Here is a 27500-nt window from a genome sequence, read left to right as displayed (position 1 = left end):
ATCCGCTAGGGAGGAGGAAAGCAGAAGTAAAATGCAAGGAGCCAAGGAGAGGAGGAGGGCTGCCCTCCCCACCCTTACCCCCACCCCAGTGCACACTCACCCAGGCCTGCAAGAGGGTGCAGCCACTAGCCTGGAGAGGATCAGTGTGTGTGAAGAGTGATAATAACAGATGGACCCAAGGAACTCTCTACCCCACATCGACCTGCAAGGCCTCCAGGGACCGGCTTGCCAACAGCTGGACTTGATCACTGGCTTGCAAAGTGAGATCACGCATCTGGTGGAATAACAAGCAGGCTTTGCTCTCTGGCTGTTTGTGGAGGATTTTCACAGCAGTGGCTAGAAAGTGGAAGACTAGCTACCTGGACCCTTGAGTTTTCTTGGAGAAGCACAGCACAGGAGATTCCACCCTTGGGTGATTCGCAGGACAATGATGGCCCTTCAGCAAGCATCTGCTTTCCTGGTTCTGTTCCTTGCGGCTCTCCTGCTCCCTCCACAGTGTGCCCAGGACCCAGCCATGGTGCACTACATCTACCAGCGCTTTCAAGTCTTGGAGGTAGGTGGCATCTGTGCACCTGATCCGGGGAACATGCCTCCCGGAAGTCACGTTATCTTACCCCTGTTTCCCTCTCTACTGGGATGCACTTTCCCCACATATATCATAAATACATTGCCAACATTACACTTGAGATTTTTTTATCATCTAGTGGTTCAGAGAGCTGGCTCCAGAGGCTGCACCACTCCCAAACTTTGAGTAGGCTTCACTTTGTGGTCTGATCTGACAGTTTTCTCATCTGTAAAGTGGGGATGATAATAGAATTTATCTCCTATGGCTATTCTGAACATTGCCTGGCATGGCGGTAAATGTTACAAAGCGTTGTTATTATTCAATAGTTCCATTATTTAAATATGAAAATTAAAAATTCTGGTCACTTCTGGGGTGCCTGGGTGACTCAGTCGGTTAAGTGTCAGTCTTCAGCTCAGGTCATGATCTCACAGTTCATGAGTTCAAGCCCTGCATCAGGCTCTGTGCTGACAGCTCATGCTGCCAGCTCATGCTCTGTCTCTCTCTCAAAAATAAATAAACATTAAAAACAAAAAATAATTTAAAAATTTTGGTCACTTTTTATTCGTATTTTACTATATCAGGACGATAGTAGATGTTAGTTTTCCTTTCGTTTTTTTATGATAAAATATTAGGCCACTGTAAAAAGTTATGGTATTATATCAAGAGGCTGCATCTTAGCTCCTTTGCCAAACTGCACTTGGGTTTAGAAATGAGTAGATTTCAGGGGTGTCTGGGTGGCTCAGTCTGTTGAGCGCTGACTTTGGCTCAGTTCATGATCTCATGGTTTATGAGTTCAAGCCCCACATTGGCCTCTGTGCTGACAGCTCAGAGCCTGGAGCCTGCTTCGGATACTGTGTCTCCCTCTCACTCTCTGCCCCTCCCCCACTCATGCTCTGCCTCTCTCTCTCTCTCTCAAAAGAAAAGAAAAGAAGTGAGTAGATTTCAGCAATGTTAGAGAGAAAGTGTTGGGGGTCCCCTTCCCCATGGGTTGCAGCTGCCACTTCACTAAAATTTGTAAAACCCACCATTTTTGCAGCACAGACAGGCTCCCAGCGACAAATGTAACCCTGTGCCCTAGCCTTTGGCATACCCCTGGCGTTGCCATTATTTCATACTCAATTGCCTTGCTTTTGTACAAGTTAAATTTTGATAAATTCTTTACCTTTTTCCAAAGACACTTTTTTTTCCGAAGACACTCTTGTTTCCAATATTTATTTTCTATATCTTCTTGAATATTTTTAAAGTCCAAATTAGTTGATGATCTGGTTAAGTAAAATAATTCCAAAGAGCAGGCTGAACGCATTTCCTAATGTCCAGCCAACCAGCTGAGGCTGGGGGCAGGGAACAAGATGGTCCCAGGCCATGGCCTCTTGCTGCCTGCCTTACTTGCTCTTTCCTCAGACAACTCCTCCCCAGGGTACCTCCTTGAAAGTGCCAGAATTAGGCTCAATCCTGGGCCCCCTGCATTTAGCACTAGCTTGCCCTGGGATTCCTGCAGGTTTCCCTCAATACCTGAAAAGTTTTTCTGCAGAAAAGGGTATAAAGTGCAGACACTTTGATTGCTATGAATGTGGATTTTTTAAAAGATGGGGAAATGGTTCCTATAGATCTTCCCAACCTGGTCAAGACTTGGAGGGGAAGTCAAATCCCAGGTGGCAGTCACTGTTGGCCAATGTGGACACTTACAAAGTAATACAGTTCTCACCCTGAGGGATTTTTAAAAAATTTTTTAACATTTATTTATTATTGAGAGACAGAGAGAGACAGAGCATGAGCATGGGAGGGGCAGAGAGAGAGGGAGACAGAATCCAAAGCAGGCTCCAGGCTCTGAGCTGTCAGCACAGAGCCCGACACGGGGCTTGAACTCACAAACTGCGAGCTCATGACCTGAGCCGAGGTTGGACGCTTAACTGACTGAGCCACCCAGACACCCCTGATTATTTGTATTTTAAAAATATTTTTCTGCGGGGGCGCCTGGGTGGCGCAGTCGGTTAAGCATCCGACTTCAGCCAGGTCACGATCTCACGGTCCGTGAGTTCGAGCCCCGCGTCAGGCTCTGGGCTGATGGCTCAGAGCCTGGAGCCTGTTTCCGATTCTGTGTCTCCCTCTCTCTCTGCCCCTCCCCCGTTCATGCTCTGTCTCTCTCTGTCCCCAAAATAAATAAACGTTGAAAAAAAAAATTTTTTTTTAAATATTTTCCTGCGAATGATAGCTATTTGTATTCTTGACCAATTTAAGTAACTAGCAATAATTTGAGAATTTATTTTCTGACTGAAGCAAGGACTGGAAAAATGTACCCAAGCAACAAGGGCATACATTCAAGACTTCCAAGAGTTCTCGAAAAACCTATCCGTTATGCTGGGAAGATGTCAGACCTCCACCAGTGAGTATAGGAGTGCAGTGGCTAACCTGGCCCTGAGAGTCGAACGTGCCCAGCGCGAGATAGACTACCTGGAGTACCTGCGGGAAGCTGACATATGCCTGGAATCAGAGGACAAGACCCTGGCAGAAAAGCTCATCCAAGAGGCCGAAGAAGAGAAAAAGATCCGGACTCTGCTGAATGCAAGTAAGAGAACCATGTCTTTTACAGCCCTTGTAGGGACTCACATTCAGAGACACAGACTCGGCACAGATAGGGGTCTGGCCAGGTATGAGAGTAAGAACCAGATGTACAGTTTTGGGGGCAGGCTCTGGGAGGGAAACCTTACCAGGGAACAGGTGTCTGAAGGAAAAAGTCCTTCTCGGAAAGCAGCTTTTCCTTTCACAGAGAGTTCTTAAAGCCCCCATAGAAGGTCAGGACTTCAGTGTCAGAGGTCAGCTAGGGAAGCACATCTCCAGATAGACCTTGGTTTGGAAGAGGTGTGTGGTACCAGATCCTTCCAGGGAGGGTAGAAGGTTGGCAGATTCCCCCAGTGCCTTGAGAGTAGGCAGCGGCTGCTAATGTGCCAAGAGATAGTCTGAAATTGTAAATGGCATTGGTCAACCCTCAGGACTGAGTACTACAGTGAATCATTACTGTGTTGTCAGGATGGTGATATCTAGGGGATTTGTCTTCCATCTTGGGATCCTGTTCAAATCCCTTCCAGGCCATTAAGAATAATGGTTGGGAGCTCAAATTATAATAACGAGTATCAAGCAAGAAAAACATAAGCGAGAAAGAAAATTTCCTGTGCATGAGTCCATTTTATTAAAACAATGAGGGAGACAAGTCACCCAGCTCAGAGTCTGTATTCTGATATGGTTTCACTGCAAATAGGAAAACTTTATTTATATGTTAATTGTGTCTGTCCCAAATGTGAGAAATTCCATCAGAGAAATAAGATAAAAGATGAGTGTCATCATTGTGCTAAAGGTTTCATATACCTTCTCAGTGTAATCCTGATAAGAACTCCATGGGTCATCATAAGATGGGTCTTCCTAAATGATGTGACACTTGATCTGAGGGTTTTTTTTAATTTTTTTTAAATGTTTATTTATTTTTAAGAGACAGAGAGAAACAGATCACAAGCAGGGGAGGGACAGAGAGAGAAGGAGACACAGAATCCTAAGTAGGCTCCAGGCTCTGAACTGTCAGCACAGAGCCCAACCTGGGGCCTAAACTCACAAAGCGCAAGATCATGACCTGAGCCAAAGTTGGCCACTTAACCGACTGAGCCACCCAGGTGCCCCTTGATCTGAGTTTTAAACAAAGTATTAGAGAAAAATGAGCAAAGGGTACGTGAGGTGAGGGCACAATATACTGAAGGCATGAGAGTATAGAACACTTTGGCATGTAGGTCTGCAGATATGGCCGAGGGGAAGCTCAATGGGGCAGATGCATTTGCAAAACAAGAAACAAGATTGTAGGGTTCAATGAAAGACCTTGCATGTGAAGCTCAGGCGTTTGAACTTGATTTGGAAAATGATAGAGAACCACTAAACAATGTTCATCAGGGACATGACATGAAGGAAGAGGGCAAGACTAGAGAAAGGAGACCAGTGGGGGACTACTGTAGCAATTGGGGCAACAAGTGATGGTGTCTGCATTAGGTGTCATTGAGATAGAGAAGGGCGGATGGATTTGAGAGCCATTGAGAGTTGGAATCCACATGGCTTGGTGACTCATAATTAAAGGTGAAAAATGACTGAAAATGATGAGTCCAGGACACTTTCTGGATCTTTGACTTAGGTTTTGGGTGGCTGGTCTCAAATACGTTGAGATAAGAAACCCAGGAGGAATTTTGGAGCACTATTACTCTACTATTTGTTTTTTCAGAAAACTCTGAAATCTTCTAGTTCATTTATTTGCTCACTGCTTACTTTCTGCCTCTGCATCTAGAATGTTAGCTCTATATGATCCTTCACAATGCTGTGCCCCAGTGCCTAGAACAGTGTCTGTGTTCAACACATATTTGTCAGTGAATAACTAAGTGAACAAATGAATGGATTGTTGGAGAGACTGTCAGTATGGACAGAGGAGTTATTAGGTTTTGATGGAAAGGAGAACAGAAGGCAGAGAGAAGGGTGCCTATCTATAATATGAAGCAGTTGATCAAGTTGGTTGAATGAGTAATTGATCCTTTTTGGCCTTGACATTATCTTGAGATGAATCATCCTCTGAGAGGGAGCAACTGGGGATAAACATAGGGTGAGAGAAGGAGGGAAAGGGTAAGGATGATCTAGGAGAGGATGAACAGAGACTGCCTAAAAAGCTGATGAGGAGGATTGGGTATTATTAATGTGCCTGAGCTTTCCTGCCAGGGGTCAGGCAGGACCCCAATCCTGAACGGTGGTGCTAGATTAGATCCCTGAGCTTCTCCTGGTCCCTGGACTGGCTAAGCCCCTCAGTCCTTGGGGTTGCCCCTTTCTTCTCCAGCTAGAGCCCAGCAGAGGTCCTGATTCTGAACTTGCTGCTCTTTGAACCCTTATCATCTGCCTCATCCCTCAGACACTGGAGGCCTGAAATATTCCCTCTTCCATGGTAAGTGAAAACTTTCAACTTTTCAGAGATTGCTTCTTCCATGCCTGTTCCCTCTGGAGCCCTTGACTGATGATTCATTGGTTTAATATTCCACACTTTTGACCCCTACCCCTGGACGGGCCCTGTGCTACACAGTAGGGATAAAGGCGTGAGCAGAACGTGTCTGTCCTCTGAGCTTCCTTTCTTACTGCTCCTCTTGCCTCCGGTCTTGCCTCCTATCTGCTGTCACACAGACCTCCCCACAATACAAAATTAATCACATTACTCCTCTGTATAGAACTATCAACACCAAAATTTCCATTCAAATCTCTTGGCCTTTTATATAAGAAAGGCCCTTTACGAAATGACTCAAGTTCATTTCTGGCTGCTTCTTCTCTCACACTTTACCCACATGCAGTTGCAATTAAATATATATTATATATTATAATATATATATTATATATATAGTTTTTCTTATTCCCCCTTTTTGACTCAAAAATGCTGTGAATTCTCTGTGAATCCCTTCTGCCAGGCAGATTGACCTCTGGTGCTCCTGGTGCAGCTCATTAAATCCTCCAAGGGAGCATTAATACTTTCAACCACACATATGTGTGTGTATTTATTCCTCAACCAGACCATAAACATACAGACATCTTCCTGTCTGTATTCACAGAGTCTAGATCAGCATGGCCCGTGGAGGAGGCTGTAAAAATTGTCCATAGAGGAGATACTGATGGCAGAGTCCCCTCAGAGCTTAGTTTAGGGGAAGACCAACCTGTAAACAACCACAGTTGTGTGATTAGTATTGACGTATTATTTTCAGAGTTTCTCCGCTCAAGAATAGACTTTTCTGTGTTTTGTATTCTGTGCCCATCCCCCACTTTTCCTTTTTTTGCCATTTCTTTTTTGTTTAAAAACATTTTTTTTAACATTTATTTATTTTTGAGAGAGACAGAGACAGTGCGAGGTGGGAGGGGGCAGAGAGAGAGGGAGACACAGAATCCGAAGCAGGCTCCAGGCTCTGAGCTGTCAGCATAGGGCCCCATGCGGAACTCGAATTCAATGAACTGCGAGATCATAACCTGAGCAGAATTCAGATGCTTAACCGACTGAGCCACCCAGGTGCCCCTCTTCTTTTGCCATTTCTGTTAGTAACTATATCTATCTTAGTTTTCTAATGCTGAGTAACAAATTGCTGCAGATTTAGCAGCTTAAAACAAGGTACATTTATTATCTCAGAGAATCTGTGGATCAGGAGTCTAGGCACAGTTTCACCTCCCTTTGTTCAAGGCCTTGGGAGGGTACGGTCAAGGTATTAGCTGGGCTACATTCTCACCCAGAGCTCAGGGTCCTCTTCCAAGCTTACTGAAGTTTTTGACAGAATTTGCTTTCTTACGGCTCTAAGAAAGCCTCGGCTTGTATTGCCCATTGACATCAGCAGTTCACAATGTCATTGTTGCTTCTTCAAGGACAGAAGGAGAGTGTTTCTCTTCAGCCTAGTCCCTCTTAAGAATTTGTATGTGATATAAGCCAGGCCTACCCATAATAACCTTCTTTTGGGTTAGCTCAGAATCAACTGACTTGGGACCTTAATTATATCTGCAAAATCCCTCCACCTTTCTCTTGTTATGTAACCAAATCATGGGTGCTATCCCGTCATATTCACAGATGTCACACACAGCCAAGGGGAGGGGATTACGTAGGGTACGTCCACCAGGGGAAGGAATCTTGGAGGCCATCTTAGAACTCTGCCTACCTGGTGCTCTAGTCCACTAGGCCTAGCTGGTGTCACTAATTACATGTATCGACTTTCTTCCTACAAGGCTCTGATCTTCCTGTCTTCTAACCTTGGCCAGAAGAGACTGAGCCAGCTACAGAGCTCCCACTAAAATCCTTAAGATTCATGTCAGCACCCTTGTGTGTGGGGAAACACCTTGGGATTACAGGCCAGGGAGGGTTTGTCACATCACAGGCTTTCATTCATACATATACACTGTCTTCTAAAGAGAGTTTCTTCAGGGGGCACCTGGGTGGCTCAGTCTGTTAAGCATTTGACTTCGGCTCAGGTCATGATATCATGGTTTATGAGTTCGAGTCCCGTATTGGGTGAGCCCCACTTCTCTCTCTCTCTCTCTGCCCCTCTGCCCCTCATGGTATTCTCTCTCTCTCCCCTCCCTCTCTCTCTCTCTCTGCCCTCACACACTTGCGCCCTTTCTCTCTCTTAAAAAAAAAAAGAGAGAGAGAGTTTCTTTGGAAATCCCATAGGGAGAGAATGATGCAGCTTCCTTGGGAGATTCTACCCTGTGTCTCAGGATACTTCGAGAAAATTCTGACATCAGTCTAAAATGGTTTGCATTTATTCCTGGAATATTTCTCAGTCAACCAGAAAGGGTCAGATACTGGGGATGATAAATAAGATAGAATTGTTCTGTAATGAAGCTATTTCCCATAGAGCTGTTCTCAAGTCTTTAGGCTTTATTTAGAGACAATCCGCAAATGGTGTTCAAGTGAGGGCAGCAATCCCAGGGATGTTTTGGGGTTAGGTCAAATTCTTAAATCTTAACTCCAACATGCACACTTTCTCTCTTCCTCTCTCCTTCACTCTCCATCTCTCTCTCTCTCTCTCACACATGCACACACACACACACACACACACACGTACACACACAGAATTTAGAATGTAATGACTGAACGTTGCTGTACACAATCCAACTTATATTTAAAAGTCATTCGAAGTCTTTGGCACTCTGTTATTAGTAAAAAGAAATTTTGCATTGCACTTGGCAACTTAGGGCAAAGCACATTGCCTCAGATACCCAGATTGAGAATTTATCTAGCTGTTTTTTGCAGATTCTGCAGGCTACATTCTTGTGTGGATAAGAGTATTAACCTCTTTTTAACTCGCAAATAGCTTGTGAAGAAAAATTCTAAAGGCACTCAAAACAAGCCATTATAGCGGATTTTATTTTATTTCCTGTTTCAGCACAGCAACTTTTATTGCAAGGCCGCATGTAGGTGACCTCAAGTAACCCTCTCTCTCCTGAATTAAATAACTCCTATCTTTTGTTAGATCATGTTTCAAAAAGAAAATCTGTTGCTGCACATTTAAATGCCTGTGGGATCCATTCAAGAATTATAAATGTGCCTGCCCTATATTCAAAGCCATTAAAAACAAAAACAAACAAACAAACAAAAAAACCCTGGCAGCCAAATAAAACATCTCTGTGAGTCAACTCCCAAGGTCCACTAGTTTGTGACACAGGGCACAAAACATTAAGAGAGGTATAACTCTAATTTGTGGCAATGTATTTACTATAAAGGAGGGGATTGAGAGTGTACACACAAGTGTAAGTGCAGGACAGAGAGAGAGGGAGAGAGAGAGAGAGAGAGAGACAGAGAGAGACAGAGAGACAGAGTGTGTGTGCACACACTTGTGTGCACACACACATTTCTACCCAGAAGTTGCTGCAATATAGGGCCAGCAACACTAGAGATGTATATAATGTTTATCCTGGGCCGTCTCCGGCAGGGTTCCATAGGTCACTGTGCTGGGTCCAGAAGGGCCTATATACACAGCACTTCTTTTGTCTATCCATCTGGAAGGCCTGCAATCTAAGAAGATACCTCCAGTCCCATCACTATGGATACTAATAGAAGGTCCCAAAGTTGTTTCAGCTGATGGCTTTTGGCTCCAGGTAGAGTGAGCACCCATTCACTCTCTCTATAACTCATTCATTTGCTCACTCATTCAGCAAATGTCTAGTGAATTCCAGGTCTCTGTTGGCATGGTGCCAGGCATCAGAGATGGGACATTGAATAGGGTAACATCCTTGTCCTCAGGAAGCTACAGCCAAGTGGGGAGGCCATCTAAACAAACCCGCGGTAACAGCCAGAGTGATGACTGCTCTCACCAGAAGCACAGGGGCAGGCATTGAGTAATTTAGCAAGGTCAGGGTTGCTGTGGAGATGGGCGGGGAGGGACTGTGGAATTTGGAAAGTAACCCTCAAGCCGAGTTTTAATAATGGAAAAGAACGATTTGAATGGAGAATAGAGTAGAGGCTGCTTCAAGCAAATGGAACGGCCTGTGGAAGCACAGAGGCCTAACGGCGCTTGGCATTCAGACCTCAGGTGGAGGAAGAAGTTGTGGAGAGCAGATGAGAGAACTGGGCAGGGGCTTCATGCTAAGCCAATCAACGCTTTCAAGCTATGAGAAATGAAAATAATGTGACTCATGGTAGCTAATATTTAGTGAGTGTTCATTAACTGAATAATCTTTAAGAATTTACCTTACTGGGTTATATCATCCAATTCTCACGGCACCCCTATGTATATGTATTATAGTTTTCCCCCGTTTTGTACGTGAGGAAATCAAGGCACTGAGAGGATAAGCAATCTGCCCAAGGTCTCACAGCCAGTTGATGCCAGAGCTGGGATTCAGACCAAGGCGGCTGACTCCTCCACATTCTAACCTCTCCCATCATGCTGTTGTGCTTAAGGGTGGTGAGCAGGGATGTGTCAGAGCTCAGACAGAGGTTGGGGAAGGTCATTCTGGCCACTGTGCATGGAACAGACTGGCAGTAGGGGAGGATGGGTGTACACAGAAGAGAGAACCAGGCAGGCCATCTCCAAGCCTGTCACGGAAGCACTCGAGGTAGGAGCCCACTGTTCCGAGACTCCATGCCTGTACCCAGGAGGCCCAGCTTCTTGTGATCTCGTTGTGGGACACATATGAAGACCATGTCCCTCCCCTTGGTCGCTGTTTGATGACGATTCTTACTCACAGATTACTTTAATTTTTTTTTAAATGTTTACTGTTGAGAGAAAGAGACAGAATGCGAGCCAGGGAGGGGTAGAGAGAAAGGGAGACAGAATCTGAAGCAGGCTCCAGGCTCTGAGCTGTCAGCACAGAGTCCGATGCGGGGCTCAAACCCACGAACCGTGAGATCATGACCTGAGCCAAAGTTGGACACTCAACCGACTGAGCCACCCAGGCGCCCCACAAACAGATTACTTTAAATCATTCTTTTAAACCCTGGCCAAGAAGGGTCAAACATTTTCCCCTACTTCCTTGGTTTTTAATTATTTGCCTTTCCTTCATTTACTTTATGTTTAAAATTTTTAGATTTTAAATTTTTATTTTTTATTTGCTTATTTTTACTTTTGAGGGGGGAGCAGGAAGGGGCAGAGAGAGGGGGAGACAATCTCAAGCAGGCTCCTCACTGTCAGCACAGAGCTGGGTGCAGGACTCGAACTCACAAACCGCCAGATCATGACCTGAGCTGAAATCAAGAGTCTGACGCTTAACTGACTGAGCCAGGTGCCCCCATTTACATTTAAAATTAAAACACTCATCTCTGTCCCCCCATGAGTTAGCAGAAGAGTTCCACACACACTTTTCCTGTGCTAGAAATCTCAGAAGCATCTCTTTGGCCCTCATCTGACCAGTCACCCTATCCAGTACATATTTCCTTCTGAACATCCCTCAAACTTATTTTTTCCATCTGCACTTTTCTCTCATCATCTCTGGTCCTGATTCCTGCAGGAGCCTGCTGACCAAGCTTCCTGCTGCCAGCCTCTCCCCGTTCCAGGGCTCTGTCCTATGTTGCCACCAGGGTTATATTGCCAGATTTACTGCATCATTTCTTTATCAACTTTGATGGTAACCACAACCTATGGGTTAAAGCAAACCCCATAACATAATATAAAGAAAGCCCTCTGGAGCTCCTGGGTGGCTCAGTTGGTTAAACGTCTGACTTTGGCTCAGGTCATGATCTCACGGTTCATGGGTTCAAGCCCCGCGTCAGGCTCCGTGCTGACAGCTCAGAGCCTGGAGCCTGCTTTGGATTCTGTGTCTCCCTCTCTCTCTGTCCCTCCCCTACTCACACTCCATCTCTCTCTCTGTCTCTCAAAAATAAATAAACATTGAAAAAAAATTAAAAAAAAGAAAGCCCTTTACAACCTGACCCCAACCTAGCTTTAACTCTTTTGTTATTCTCCATGAAAGTGGCATCTTCTGATTAAATAAAAACTATGAATATCATATAGACTATATTTACTGTATTTACCTTTATTGTAAAAAGGTAGATAACATGCTAACAGCTGAACACATGAACTTTGAATGTTTCTCAGCCTCATCTTATGTCACTACTGCCTGTTCGCATCCTCTCAATGCTCTATGCTGTGTCTGATGTGCTATTCGGAAAACAAAATATAGTTCATGCACCCCTACATTATTCATACTGTGCTTTCCAAGTCTATCACAGTGCCTGGAACAGAGTAGAAATCAATATTTTCTGACCTTGGGGAATAGTTTATTAGAGAGTGGAGGCAGCTAATTGCCAAAGATTGTAACAGCCCTTTGTCTGTTATGTTGCCCAAAACCCACCACACCCGTGCCAGGGAGATACAATTATGACTTCTTTTTAGATGACGAAACTATGGTGCTGAGTGTTTCACGCAGCCCCATCTTCCTCCCACGCTCTGGCTAGGAGCGTGTTCCCCTGCCCCAGACACACTAGATTCATCTCAGCCTCCATTTCTGCTCTCCATCCCCCCACCCCCACCCATGTCAATTCTCTGTTGCCACAAGAATGCTGCAAAACAAACCACTTTATAACTTAGTGTGTTAAAACAATAATCATTGATAATTTCTTAGGAGTCTATAGGACAGCAGGGCAGTTCTGTTGGTCCGGGCCAGGCTTGGCTGCTCTTGGGTGGGTTCTTCAGTGGCACATTGCCCAGGGGATGGCTGGTTGAGGAGGGCCTCAGCTGGGATGGTTTGGGTCTCCTCCACATGGTCCCTGATCTTTCAGGAAGTGAACCTGGGCGGGCTTGTTCCCATGATAGAGGCAGACCTCTGAGGAAGGAGGCACAAGCCTACTAAAGGTCTGGTCCCTTGTACTGAATTCTTTGGGCCAAAGCAAGTTCCAAGTTCTAGAGCCCACACTTCCACTAGAACCTCCAACAACATCTCATAAGGCAAAAGCCCAAAGGTCCTGATGCTCCAGGAAAGAGGCAGTAATCAAGATCAGTTTTTACGGATGCCAATTTCTATATGGAAGCAGTAAATTGCGCATTAGTGTGACTGATGATTTTGAGGCTGCTGCAAAGTTCCAGTTCAGGAGAGCAAGTCCTAGACTTTGAGACAGGAAGGATGAGAACAGGATGAAGTGAGACTTATCTCACAGGAAGAATCTGTGGTACAATGTCAAAATGACTCTGTTTTCCAACCAAGCAAATGGGAGAATGGCAGTACCACACCTAGAAACTAAGAACATTTCCATCTTTTTTAGTTTGGTAAGAATGTTACAGGAAGAAAATAAAGAAAAAAACACTATGCAAGAAAAACCCACAAGAACCAGCTCATTTTTGAAATGAACAATACACAAAAACAAAAATGTTCATAATTATAACCTTGGAATGCTTAAATGTTGCAACAGTCAGAAAATTGGTTCAAAACAGAGCTGTTTGATCGGAAATTCCTCAGAGACTGCCCACTTCAATGCCTCACTTCCCATGCATGTTGACCAGCCTGGACCCGCTAGGACAGCATTCTCAAACTTTCAGTTTCAGGAAACTTTTACACTTCTAAAAAGTTATTCAGGACCCCAAAGAATTTTTCTTGATGTAATTTATATCTGTTGACACTTACTGTATTCATAATTAAAATAGAAAAATTATAGTGTGTGCCAGATGGCTCTTTTAGGACAGACATACAACAGTAAAAACAACAGATTAGACAAAGCCTTGCCCTTGTGGGGTTTACATTCTATTGAGGAGAGTCAAACGATAAATATGTTAATGGATACATTTAAAGCATGTCAGATAGAAGATAATAAATACCATGGAAGAAAATCAGCTAAGGTGTGGAGGTTATGAGAGCTGGCCAATTCCAAAAGGAAGCATCTGAAGGAGTCTGGCTGTGTTGGATTCCAGCGAGAGGGACCCCACAGTGGAAGCAGGCCAGACTCACACTCGCATTCACACATCTTGCAGGCTTCCATCCGCTCCTGTGAAGTTCTCAACTTGATCTGGAGAACAGAGCCATGCAGGCTACCAGCCATGTATCAAGTCTGTTTTCTTTCTCACAAGCTGCTGCTAATCACCAATAAAGGGAGGCTGTCAGGGTACGTCACTGGGTACCATGGAATAGTTTGAAGTTAGTCTGGGAACCTAGAAAAACCTCTAATATAGATTTACTACAGACTTCTGTAGGACTCACCAAAACCAACATATGCTGTATGCCAGGCTCTTTTAAAGCCCTGGATTCACAGTCGTGCAAAGCCAAATCCTACTGTGGCTCACTCACTAAGTACCATTTCCCACAAGCCAGCCTTCCCTCTTTCCTGCCATCCATCTACTCAGGCACTCAAGAGTGTGAATAGCACCTGCTCATGTCTGCCCACATCTCTTGCCATTCAAATCTGATTTCTAAGCTGGCATACCATGAGTTGGGATAGTAAGTTTGGACACTGACTAATACTGCATTCTCTGAATCAAATTGATTCCTGAGTTTGTGGACAGTAAGCAGTAAGAGATTAAATAGACAGGATATATGTAGTGGGTCCCAGGAGCTATGGATAAAAACAAATAAGACATAGCCCCTGTGTAAAGTGCTTGCTAGGAAACAGAGTGAGTAAGCAAATCCACTTCTGCACCAGAACTGCTCTGGGAGGCACCTGCACAGAGTGCTTAGGACGCACAAGGAGGAGCAACAGATTGCCCTGTAGGAGCCAGAGAATTTGGTTTTGAAGGACCAGTAGATGTATCCCAAGTGAGTGAAGGTAAAATATGGAAAGCTAAGGAAAAATATGGGTGAAGTCTAAGACTTGTAAGAGGTCATGGCAAGTTGGTGACCGGTGACCAGCCCAGTGTGGTGGGGAAGTGCCAAGAGGAGGTCAGATGAAGGACCTTGAGTGCCGTGCAGAGATATCTGAAACTTATTCTGTAGCAGAAAGCATGAAACAGCCCTAATTTCTAGAAGAAATTAAGTCCATGCTGACAATTTCATTGTACTGACTGGCTCGAAGCTTTTCTAATTAACTGCTCATTTGAGAGCTTCCATCTTTGTCATCCTAGAGCCTAACTTGTACTGTCACCCGATAGGTATTGACTAATGTTTATTAACCTGAATACAATCCAGGTGCTTAAAAAGTCAAGTTTCATAGCACAGAATTTCAAGAAGCAGTCAAAATACTCATGGTTTTATAGGAGTTCTCTTTTTTTATTTTTTATTATTTTTTTAAATGTTTGTTTTTGAGAGAGACAGAATGCGAGTGGGGGAGCAGCAGAGAGAGAGAGAGAGAGAGAGAGAGAGAGAGACATGCAGAATCTGAAGCAGGCTCCAGGCTCTGAGCTGTCAGCACAGAGCCCAGTGCAGGGCTTCAACCCACCAGAAGCAGGATCATAACCTGAGCCAAAGTCAGACACTCAAGCGACTGAGCCACCCAGGTGCCCCTGGCGTTCTCTCTCTCTCTTTTTTTTTTTTTTTAATGAATTCATCCCTGTTTTCCCCAAGCAAACCTGGGTTCCCTTCTCTGTTGCTCTCCTGTGCATTCCATGGCCCCTAGCCTTGAGGGCTCCTTCCATCTACCAAGTTGCTAAGACCTGACCCCTATTTTCCTAAGGTTTTCCCAAACCCTTACTCATTTTGCCATGTCCATCATTATTTGGATACCTCTGATCTGGATTGTACCTACAGACTCTCTACCTGTTTCCCTGTGCCCCCTCTTTCCCACCCCTACCCCCAGTCCATTCTCCACCAACATCCAGACCATGTTTCTAAAACATAACCACAGGGGAGTTGCATCACTCCCTATAGAGGAACAAGTCTCACCGGGTCTGGAGAGTATTGCCATTAAATAAGGGAAAAAGTATTTTAAAAATTCAAAGAGTGTTATTTTGTATATGAAATCACTGTGAGGCCTTGGGCCACACTCTGTCCTAATTGCCTGTCTCCAATTGTGCTTGAGGGAAAACCATAGATTTGCATTCTCTGATTTGCAGTTGGATCCTTCATTGTCATTGTCTCTGTTAAATAATTTGCATCTTTGTTGAGCTCAAAGCTTTTAAATCTATTTCTTCCTCAACTCTTTTCTCCTGCTAATTACCTCTCTCTGAAGAAAAGCACTGAAGGGACTTCTAACTTACCCTTTTACTCAAACACTATAAGTATATTTTCTCCAAATTCCAAAAAGAAGAGGAATTTATAAAAATCATAGACTATCTGCCCTGAAGAAACTCCAGGCTGAACTCCTCATTTTAAGGCTAGGATAGGTAAGGGCGGATTGACCAAAGGACTTTCAGGGAGACACATGGAGAACCAGAGATGGGGTTCAGAGCATTCAGGTCTCTGACTCCCAGTGCTGGGTTCCCTCTACAAAGGAAGGATCGGAGGAGCACAAGGGGCAGTTGTGTGTTTCTGCACTCTCACAACTGTCTCTGCCTAATCAAAACCATCTATCAACACTCTTCTTGTTTTGCTATTTCTCTAAGGATTCTGCATGAGAAAGGAGGAATAGAAGGAGAAAGAAGAATGGTTGAATTAGTTTCTGCTGTATATTAAATGAACATTTTCTCACTCATGAGACATTGAATGTGCCTTGTTCTTAGCCATAGTCCCCCTCTGTAGCTGGGCTGTAAGCCTGCTGACTGTCCTCCTGTAGGGATGGGCCTGCCCTGGGGCTGGCTGGAGGGTTCCTGGTTAGCTCTGCCTCCTGGTGCACATTAAGTTAGGAGGACCTATAGCCATGTGACCTTCTAAGTAACTTATCCAAGCTTTTCTTTTCCTTTAGAAAATGGAGTTTGAAATATTTACCACTTAGGCTTATTGTAAGAACTAGACAAGTTGATGTAAATAAAGTTATCACCATACCAAGCACATTATGTGTATTTGTACATATTTATTAACTTCTCAAGGCTTTGTGCTTGTTCTCCAATCAGAAACAGTTTCTGAGCTTCTCTGGTGGCCCATGGACCCCTCCTCTTCCCCATTAAAGACATTTATGAACAGTTGTAAACTTAAACCCCCATTCATTCATTCATTCACCCTCTGTGATCACCAGAGAGTGTGAGAAGAGCAAAGCATCTGCAGGAGACAGACTCCTCTTGGGAAGCTGAGAAAAGGTACACTTCACCTGGCAGAGATGGGGCCCTGATAAACAGAACAGCCCCCTCCTCCCTCTTCCAGCCACAGCCTGGAGCTGCCCCTACACCCCCCCCCCCCCCCCCCCCCCGCCCCGCCCATGCCCCGCCTCCCAGGCTCAGCCTGGTGAGGAGCCTTCTGTTAGCAGTCCTGCAGCGCCTAAGGTTTAAAGTAGCTGGAGCAGCCTTCTCTGCCTTCCCCAGGGGGAATGCTTCCTATACATTAATCCCCCCTTATCTGTAGTTTTGCTTTCCACAGTTTCAGTGACTGCTGTCAACTGCACTTCAGAAGCAGATGATCCTCCTTCTGACGAACGTCAGAAGGTCAGTAGTAGCCTAAATGCTGTGTCCCAGTGCCTATGTCATTCACCTCACTTTATCTCATCACATGGTCATTTTATCATCACACATCATCCTAAGAAGTGTGAGTACAGTACAGTATGATACTTTTGAGAGAGAGAGAGAGAACCACATTCACATAACATTTATTACAGTATATTGTTTAATTGTTCTATTATAATTGTTGTTAATCTCTACAGTGCCTAATTTATAAATTAAACTTTATCACAAGTGTCCATGTATAATGTATAGGGAAAAACATAGTATGTGTATATAGATATAGATATAGATAGATATAGATATAGATACAGATATAGATATATAGGCATCCCCTGGGGTCTTAGAACCTATCCCTCACAGACGAGGCGTGATGACTGTAACCAGGCTGAAGTGGACCCAGAGGCAAGGGGAAACAATCCCTCGGGCTGGCAAAGCATGTCAACAGGGGGATATTGTGGCAACTGATGGCTAAGAGACTTCTATAGCTTGTCCCAAAGTCTGTCCCTGGCCACGGTAGGGACCAGGCAAGGCCTCTGGGCATCTGGGAGCAGCCACTGATGACCTGACCTTGGAAAGGACTGACCTGCTGAGGCTCTGCTCTCCCCAGCTAGAGTTGCTCCCCACGCCCGCTCCTGCCATATGCTCCTTGATAAGAACCTTGTGTCAGATTTTCAAATGAAATAATGGATTTGAAAGTATCTTAAAAGCTTTAAAGTACTTTACAAATTATTATTTACTTAAGACAGGCCTGTGGTCAGAACTCCAGATGCACAGTACTATGTAGGCCCTAGAAAAACATCTGTTTGAATGAATCTACTTCCCTCATTAATGCAATAGATATTTATTGAACCCACAAAGCACTGAGTTAGGCAGTGGCGGTACAAAAGTAAACATGAAGACAAAAGCCCTACTTTTGTGGAGCTTATAGTCTAGTGGGGGAGAAGGTCAATAAGCTAATAAATAAAACAGATGACATAATTACAGAATATGACAAGTGATCTCAAGGAAATAAGAAAGATGTTGTAGTAGGTCATTTTAAATTTAGATGCAGTAGTCACAGGAAGTCCCTTAGGGAGATGATATTGAAACAAAGACTTGAAGGATGAGAGGAGCAGACTGTGGGAAGATCAAGGAAAAGAGTACCCAAGGCAGAAAGAATCACAAGTACAAAAGCCATGAGGCAGAGACAAACTTGACATGCTCCTGGAATAGCAAGAAAGCCAGTGTAATCACAACACAGTGAGCCGGGGCGGAGAGTGGAGGATACAGCTGCCATATCATGTAGGTACTTTAGGACAGAGTAAGAGGTTAGGATTTTATTCCAAGAATGATAGGAGAATGGGTTTAGCAGGTCAGCCACATAATTTACGTTTTTAAAAAGATTACTTCTACTGCTTTGTGGAGAGCATATTATAGGTAAGCCAGAGTAAAATCAGAGAGACAAATTAGAGACCACTGTAGTGGTCTAGGCAAGAGGGAAGAATTCAGGGAGTACAGGGATGAATGGCGGGAAGAGGAGGAAAGAAATATATTTGAGCATTAAAAAAATTGTTTTTAATATTTATTTTTGAGACAGACACAGAGAGACAGAGAGAGAGAGAGAGAGACAGAGCGTGAGCAGGGGAGGGGCAGAGAGAGAGGGAGGCACCGAATCTGAAGCAGGCTCCAGGGTCAGAGCTGTCAGCACAGCGTCTAATGTGGGGCTCGAACTCACAAACCATGAGATTATGACCTGAGCTGGAGTCAGAGGCTCAACTGACTGAGCCACCCAGGTGCCCCTTGAGCATTTTAATTTAAGTATAACATAATTTAAAGAATAGTTTTACTATCAGAACTTGGTGGTGGTGGGAAGATGGAGAGAAAGGAGTTAAGAATGACTTCTAGGGAAGTCTGGGTGGCTCAGTGGCTTGGTTAAGCTTATGACTTTTTTAAAAAAATTTTGTTAACAAAAAAAAATTTTTTTTAATGTTTACCCATTTTTGAGAGAGAGAGAGAGAGAGAGACAGACAGACAGGCCATGAGCTGGGGAAGGGCAGAGAGAGAGAGAAAGAGGGAGACACAGAATTCAAAGCAGACTCCAGGCTCTGAGCTGTCAGCACAGAACCTGATGCGGGGCTCAAACCCACAGACCGTGAGATCATGACCTGAGCCGAAATTGGCCACTTAACCAACTGAGCCATCAGGAGTCCCCCAACTCTTGATATCAGCTCAGGTCATGATCTCACAATTGTGAGATGGAGCCTCACATCAGGCTCGGAGCCAAACGTGGAGGATTCTCCATGCTGGGCACAAGAATCCTCTTAGGATTTCTGCCCCTTCTCCCCTTCGGAAAAAAAAATTATTTATAGATAAGAAACTTTGTTGATGGTTTTTGCTTAAAATGGGAAGAGTAGGGAGAAAAAGAGTTTGGGATATAAAAGCAAGGGTTCTATGTTGAACAGGTTAAGTTTGAAGATATCCAAGTAGGGCTACTGAGCAGGCAGTTGGATAAGTGGGTTTGGGACTTAGTAGACATCCTGATAGGATGTCATTCCAGAGACAACTTCAGAATTTATCATTAATTAGAATTGAAATGGTATGCAGAGCTATGAGATAGAATGAGGTGGTTCAGAAAGTGGTTATAGACAGAAGGGGTGTGAGGACAAAGCACTTATGGGTGGGAGAGGAAAAGAAACCAACAATGGATGCAAAAAAAAAAAAATCCAGAAAGATGGGAAGACAAACAAGAGGAAGGGTGTTCCAGAATCCACACAAAAGAGTTTCAAGGGGAGGTAGCAATCAAGTAATCAAATTTTGCTGAGAAGTTGGTTAAGATGAAAACTGAGAATTGACCCTTGGATTTGGCAACATGGAGGTTGTTGGTGACCTTGAGAAGAACCGATTCTGTGGCATAGGCAGGGAAGTTTAGATCAGTGAGAGCCTGAAGTCTGATTAGAATGGCTTAGGGCATAATTGGAGGTGAGGAAATTCCTCCTTTGAGGAGTTTTATTATAAAGTGCAAGAGAGAAATGGGGCACATTAGAAAGTGAAATAAGAGGCAAGATCTTCATATGAAAGTAAGGAGGGTATGATGAAGGCTTGAGGAGGGAAGAGAAGGTATAATAATAGTGGATGGTGAATTGATTAAGGAACTGTGGTAAGATGGCTGGCCAAACAGCTGGCAGAACAACCAGTTTGCTGAAATGCTTGCTTACCTCAGAACCTCTGGGACTTCTCTGGGTATGCACCTCTCTTCTTCATGTCTAGTTTCTCTTCCTTCACCCTGTTTCTGTCCTCTGACTCTACATAGTCCCCAGTTGTCCTGAAGAACCCAAACATTTATTAAGAAGAAAATGACAACCCATGAGTCCATCCAGCTTCTTATACCAAAGCCTTTGCAAAGACTTGAGGGAACCCCCCAGAGAGCTCAGTTGTCCCAGAAAGATTGTTATACACCTGTAATTCCACTACAAAATGCTCCAGGAGTCAAGGAGAGAGGCCCATACAGCTCCTGTCCCACCCATGATACAGACCTCAGCAGGGTTTGAGGGATACCAGCAGGATTCCTCATGCTTCCAGTAAGCCACCACTCTCTATCTCTGTAACTCTGTAGACTGTCTAATGGTGCAGTCCCAACAAGTTCATCATTAGAGCTGATGACTCAGTCCTAATGGGTCCTGAAATGACCGGTGGAACTAATTTCATCTTGGCCCATATCCCTCTTTAGCTTGGACACCATGAGAATTCCAAAACATGAAGGTCATCTGGAAGATAGCATATTTAAGGGCCAGGTCGAAATGGCTCACACCACTTCTGTCCACATCTCTTTGGACAGAACACGGGTCAGTGGATGCAGCCTAACTACAAAGAAAGCTGAGAATATAGAAGTAGGGAAGAGGAAAATGAAATGGCATTTAGTGAACACAGATACTGTCACTGCCATAAGCAGAGAAGAAGCAAGTAGGAGGCACACACAGAGACTGTAGTGACACAAAGATCAAGGGCAAAGAAATCTTCAAGAAGAAGGAATTAATCAATACCATCATTCTATGGGAAGATCAAGTAAGATATGAACGTAAAGGTCTGAGTTTTCAGTTTGGAGGTCCCCAGTGACATTATGGAGGGTGATTTCTGCAGAGTTATTTTGAAGTGAAAGATGGGAGGTGAAGAAGTAGATCCAGAGAACAAACTGTTCTGGAACAGAAACTATGTAAAATGATAGAAAGAGTGAAGTAACTAGAAAATGGTGCCTAATTGAGGGAGAATTGTTTTTTAATATAGGCAAAGTGTTTACAAGCTAAGGAACTAGCCATGAAGGAGAAATTAAAGATAACAGAAAGGAGGCAATTCATTGAAGGAATCAAGAAGAAGCCAGGAAAGAGTGAGATCAGAGCACAAGTGAAAGAATTAGTCTTGCACAGGAGGAATGATGTGGCCTCTTCTAAGATGTGTGGGAGCATAGCAAGGGTAGGAACAACTTAAGAGAAGTTTATAAGTGAGGGACAGAGGTGGAGGCACTTCATGTCCGGTGGTATTTATTTTTGCAAAGGAATTAATCTGCTGTTGGTGAAGAGACTGATGGGGTAGAGTGTGAGTATATGGGGGTGGGATTTAAGATACCTGCTATGTGGAAGATAGGGGACTAACCATGGAAAGAGCAGTCTGTACTTAGGGCCCAGCTGAGGATGGAGATGCTGTATGTGCAGGGGCACCTTTGGGAGATCTTCTCCACCACACACAACTCTCTGGGACACAGCCAGAGGTTTGGATTCACTCAGGGCCACGGATTTTTGTAGAGTGCATATTGTGGAATAACTAGGGGGGTAAGCATGCTAGTGAGAGAGGTATTACAGTGGTCCAGGTTGGATAGAAAAGGAGGCTGACAGCCTGGGAGAAAGCAGAGGTCAAGGGACTCCAGGGCCCAGGGAAATGGAAGAGCAAAGGGGGTAAGAGCAAAGAGGTGAGAAATGGAAAGGCAAAGTGTTGTTGCAGAGGGTAGGATAGTAGAATTTTACATTTCTCATAGGGAACAGTTCCAGGGGATGGGGGGGGGGGGCCATCCAGAGTATGGACATGGAGGGGTTGCTAAAGTAGGTTGAAAGCAAGGTGCTGTGGAGCTGAAGAGGTTGGAAGTGCTCAGGTTCCTAATGCATATGGGTAGTGTCCTGGAGAGCTCTCAGTGATTTAGACTAGAAGGAGTTGATAGCATGAGATACAAAGAAGGAAGGTTTTTTTTTTTTTAAGTTTGTTTATTTATTGCGGGGGTGGGGGTTGTTGCCGAGAGTGGGAGAGAGAGGATACCAAGCAGGCTCTGCACTTGATCCCAGAAACTGTAAGATCATGACCTGAGTCGAAATCAAGAGTCCAACTCTTAACCGACTGAGTCACCCAGGCACCCCAAGAAGGGAGGGTTTTTGCACGAAGGAAAGTAGAAAAGCTGGAAAAATGTAACCCCACCTTTTTTTTAAAACTTCATCTTCCTCCACCTATTTTAGACCCTTATGATCCTGTTTGGATTATAGAAATACTCTCCTAATTGGTTTCCCTGATTTTGGTTTCCCTCCCATGTATCCATCATACACACAGCTGCCAGCTTAATTAATCTTGACCAGGATTCACTCTTGTTCAAAAACTTCAGTAGCTCTTCATCTGCCTATACAATAAAATCTATATTCTTTAGCCCCACCCTCAGTTTTCCAGGCACAGAGCTGGTTTCAATCGATTTTGTTTTATGCATCTAGTTTGGGGCAAGAGCAAGTATGTAGTTTATACTGGTTTATTTTTTTTTTTAATTTTTTTTTCAACGTTTATTTTTGGGACAGAGAGAGACAGAGCATGAACGGGGGAGGGGCAGAGAGAGGGAGACACAGAATCGGAAACAGGCTCCAGGCTCTGAGCCGTCAGCCCAGAGCCCGACGCAGGGCTCAAACTCAAGGACCGCGAGATCGTGACCTGGCTAAAGTCGGACGCTTAACCGACTGCGCCACCCAGGCGCTCCAATACTGGTTTAAACCCTGCACTACTTTCCTAACACTGATCCTGAAGGACTTTCCCAAATGTGGTTTTGTTAACTGTAAAGAATGTTATTCCCAACCATCTCTGAATGGCATCCTTCAAGAGTCAATTCAAATACACATTATCCCCTTCCTTAAATGACAGCACCATTCTCTGTCCTTTTGGAAAAAATTCACTTTAAACTTCATATTGTAGTAGGTGCCTATTAAGGAAGAAACATTCTTGATTTATCACTGTACCTCAGCCTATTGTACCCCATAACACCTATCTCAGTACCTTGCCTTTTGGAGGTATCCATTGTCTGCTGACTGACCAAATGCGTGCATTCATATAAATAAGTGGATGGATGAATAGAGTTCTTATAAAGTTCTAGTAGTATTAAGGGCCAGAATCCTTCACTAAAAGGTGATCTCTTCAAGGTTTAAGATTGATATTATATATATTTTTTATTCTCAATACTTAGTTAACATGGTTCTGGGAGACTTGTAAGCTAAGTACACAGTAGATACCCAGTAAGATCTTTGCAAATGGAATTGAACTAGGTGGCTTCACACCTAAGTGATTCTCACTGTGTCAACCCCAAGAAAGTGAACAGGGTCTCTGACCCAGCAAATAGCTGTTTATATCCTGACTTGAATAAAATGTTGGCTCTTATAATTCGACAGCAACTCCCTTAACAGAGACCCATTTATTCATTTAATTATTTGATTCTTTGAACCATACTATAAGTTGTGATTGATTTATGTGTGATAACTTTATTCTAGACACTGAAGGGGAAAAGAAAGCAATCAGTGAGAACAGATACATGAAAAGATGCTCAACATCACTAATCATCAGGGAAATGTAAATCAAACCCACAAAGAGCTACCACCTTACATCTGTCAGAATGGCTAGTATCAAAAACAAATAACAAGGATATGGAGTCAAAAGGAACCCTCGTGTGCTATTAGTGGGAATGTAAATTGTTGTAGCCACTGTGGAAAACAGTAGGGAGGTTCCTCAAAATAGAGATACCATATAACCCAGTAATTCCACTACTGGGTTTTTACCCAAAAATACCAAAGTGCACTAAATTTGAAAAGATATGTGCATCCCTGTGTTTACTGCATCATTATTTACAATTGCCAAAACACAGAAGCACTTAAGTGTCCACCAACAGAGAAGTGGATAAAGAAGATACGGTATATAGACAATGAAATATTATTCTGCCATAAGAAAGAAAGGAATATTGCCATTTGGGACAACATGGATGGACCTAGAAGGTATTATGCTAAGTGAAATAAATCAGAGAAAAACAAATACCATATGATTTCATTTATATATGAAATCTTAAAAATAAAAAAAGCAGAAACAGACCCATAAATACAGAGAACAAACTAGTATTTGGGGTGCGGGGGGAGAGGGCAAAATGGGTGAAGGGGAGTGGGAGGTACACACATCCAGTTAAGAAATTAATGACCAGGCATCATGGGGCGCCTGGGTGGCTCAGTCCATTAAGCGTCTGACTTCGGCTCAGGTCATGATCTCATGGTTTGTGAGTTTAAGCCCCACATCGGCCTCTGTGCTGACAGCTCAGAGTCTGGAGCCTGCTTCGGATTCTGTGTCTCTTTCTGTTCCTCCCTCACTCATGCTCTGTCTGTCTCTCAAAATAAATAAAGAATAAAAAAATAAAAAAGAAAGAAATTAATGTCATGAGGATAAAAGGCATAGATAGCATAGGAAATATAGTCAATGGTATTGTCATAGGGTTGTATGGTGACAGATGGCGGCTACACTTGCTGTAAGCAAGCATAACATATAGACAAGTTGAATCATAATGTTGTACATGTGAAACTAATGTAACATCGTGTGTAGACTATGCAACAATAAGCAGGGGAAAAAAAGAAATCTGTGAGAAAAGCAGACCTCTCATGTTTACAAAGTCTCTCTCCTTTTTCTCCTGTTTTGCCAGGCTGTGACAACATGTTGATGGGCATAAAGTCTCTGAAAATAGTGAAGAAGACTATGGATACACATGGCTCTTGGATGAAAGATGCTGCCAGCAGTTCCCAAAAGGTTTATTTCCTAATCGGATCCAGAAACAAAACTCTGTGGGAATTTGCAAACATGCGGGCATTCATGGAGGATAGCACCAAGCCAGCCCCACGGAAGCTCATCCTAACGCATTCCTGGCAGGGAACAGGCCAAGTGATCCACAAAGGTTTTCTGTTTTTTCACAACCAAGGGACTCTCAATGAGATAATCAAATATAATCTGCAGAAGAGGACTGTGGAAGATCGAATGCTGCTCCCGGGAGGGGCAGGCCGAGCGCTGGTCTATCAGCACTCCCCGTCAACATACATTGACCTGGCTGTGGATGAGCATGGGCTCTGGGCCATCCACGCAGGGCCAGGCATCTCTGGCCATTTGGTTCTCACAAAAATTGAACCTGGCACACTGGGAGTGGAACACTCATGGGACACCCCATGCAGAAGCCAGGATGCCGAAGCCGCATTCCTTTTGTGTGGGGTTCTCTATGTGGTCTATAGTTCTGGTGGCCATGGCCCCCATCGTGTCACCTGTGTCTATGATCCACTGGGCACTATCGGTGAGGAGGATCTGCCCAAACTGTTCTTCCCCAGGAGGCCGAGAAGTCATTCCGTGATCCATTACAACCCCAGAGATAAGCAGCTCTATGCCTGGAATGATGGAAACCAGATCATTTACAAACTCCAGACAAAGAGAAAGCAACCTCTGGGGTAATGCGTTACAGCAAGGAGGAAAGGCACTGTGGCTGTGGACACTGCTCTCCAGGACATTGAGACCACAGCCCCTTTATACTATCGTGTCCCTCTGATCACAGACAGGCATAGGGTGTAGAAGCAGGCTTGCATATGCATCCTTCCCTGGATGTTATGGCCTGAGGTGTTTTCTAAGACCTTAGACGAGAGTCTGTCATTCAGACATTTTCTACTTCCATCACCCGTCCAAACCTCCGGGCTCTCTAGGCCTTCCACATTCTGATCCAGCTTACGTCCATCCTTTTCTTTGCTCCCCTCAGCCAGCAATTAGAAATGAAGGCCACTGCCTACTACTCCTGGCTTCCTTCCTGGCCTTTCCTGAAGCTCTTTCCTCTTTCATAAATACCTGTCTTTTTTCTTCCATCTGTCAGTGCCCCACTAAAGTACAATCTTTTCCTGATGTTGAATCTCCACTTCCCCTAGCTCTGCCCCGCCACCAAGCTAAGTAGATAAAATAGTGAAGCAAAACCATTCACATGTGAATACCACTTGCTGGTTACAAAGTGTTTGCACCTATGTACGTCGTTTAATCCCCATCCCATGTCTTCTTCTGAGACATACAGAAGTCTTTATAATTGCCAGCTTAGAGATAATAAAAGTTGAGGTGAGCCAAAGTAACACAGCCACAAAATGAAAATAGGGCGAGAAGATACTGCAAATCCCATAGTCTTTCCATTGCCCAAGGAAGCATCGAATATGTGTGTTTGTTCACCCAACCTTTTGTAACCAATACGTTCATCATTTCATCCTAAAAATAATGGTCTGCCCCCTTTGGCCATTTTTCATGTCTGCACAAGACATTCCTATAAGCCCTTCAAAAGCTACTTCCCCCAGAAAACCAGCCTAAGGGTGAGGACCCCCGCTGTAGCCTCATCTTGTTTTGCCTTCCCCTGTGTCTCTTTTCTTGCTAGAAACACAATAAAACTGACACGAAGCAAATAACCCTCATCAGGTTATATTTGCCTACGTGCCCTCAGCATACAAACTCTCAGGAAGTGCTGTCTGTGCTGGGATTCCCTGTGAAGCTCCCCAGCACACTGAGGCCCTTGGTAAAGATTCTGGAATCTGGATGGAAGCCAGGTAGCAGGCAAGCGGTTCCCTCTCACAGCAGGCATGCCAAGTGGCACAGGTGACAGAGGGCAGCTGTGCCTGTCCAGAGGGGCTTCTTCAAATCTTTCCCACGCGTTTGTCCAATTCAGCCTAGTGTGGGTCACAAGCTCAGGCTGTGGTGCCGGTCTGTGTCATGTGCTGAGGCCTCTGTCTTTCCAGGTTGGTCACATGAGAGGGTTGGCTTTGTGTGCCTGCAGCTGTTTTGCCAACTCTGCCAAGCTCAGGGCGGGACTGTAGGCAATGAAGAGACGTTCCCCCCCCCCACCCCCCATAGCATCTAAGTAGATCTCTGGCAGAATGGAATCACTCACCCCATGCATACAGCACAATTATCCACAGTTCTGATAGATACAGAGCCCCAATCTGTTGTGGAATGAGGCAGGTATGAATAAATAAACATGGCAATGTTCCCCACTCCATGGGTTTGTGGACATTACCTACTCCGTGGGTAAGATGACATTACCTATTTCACGGGGATAAGGAACATGGACTGCCTCGGGAGGAGGGTAGAGTGGGATTATCAGTGAATGGAATTATGTGTGAGTCCTGCACACATAATTCCTCTGGAGGCACAGAGGAGGGTTGCCCTTCATCTGTGATATACTTTAACTTGTCGACTCTGCAGAGTGC

The 27500-nt window shown here is 44.3% G+C and overlaps 1 protein-coding gene across 1 annotated transcript; it reads left to right on the top strand.

The window, feature by feature from the left end:
- Positions 1-2: 2 nt before the first annotated feature.
- Positions 3-27284, top strand: OLFML1 (olfactomedin like 1). Its single transcript, XM_040456999.1, has 3 exons — positions 3-553; positions 2843-3131; positions 24932-27284. The coding sequence occupies exons 1-3, from the start codon at positions 428-430 to the stop codon at positions 25720-25722; spliced, it is 1206 nt and encodes a 401-aa protein (XP_040312933.1). The 5' UTR covers positions 3-427; the 3' UTR covers positions 25723-27284.
- The last annotated feature ends 216 nt before the right edge of the window (positions 27285-27500 follow it).

The sequence above is a fragment of the Herpailurus yagouaroundi genome, unplaced genomic scaffold (genome assembly GCF_014898765.1).
Source record: "Herpailurus yagouaroundi ecotype Mexico unplaced genomic scaffold, PumYag 218, whole genome shotgun sequence".
Classification (NCBI taxonomy): Eukaryota; Metazoa; Chordata; class Mammalia; order Carnivora; family Felidae; genus Herpailurus; species Herpailurus yagouaroundi.
This window is presented reverse-complemented; position numbering and strand designations above follow the sequence as displayed.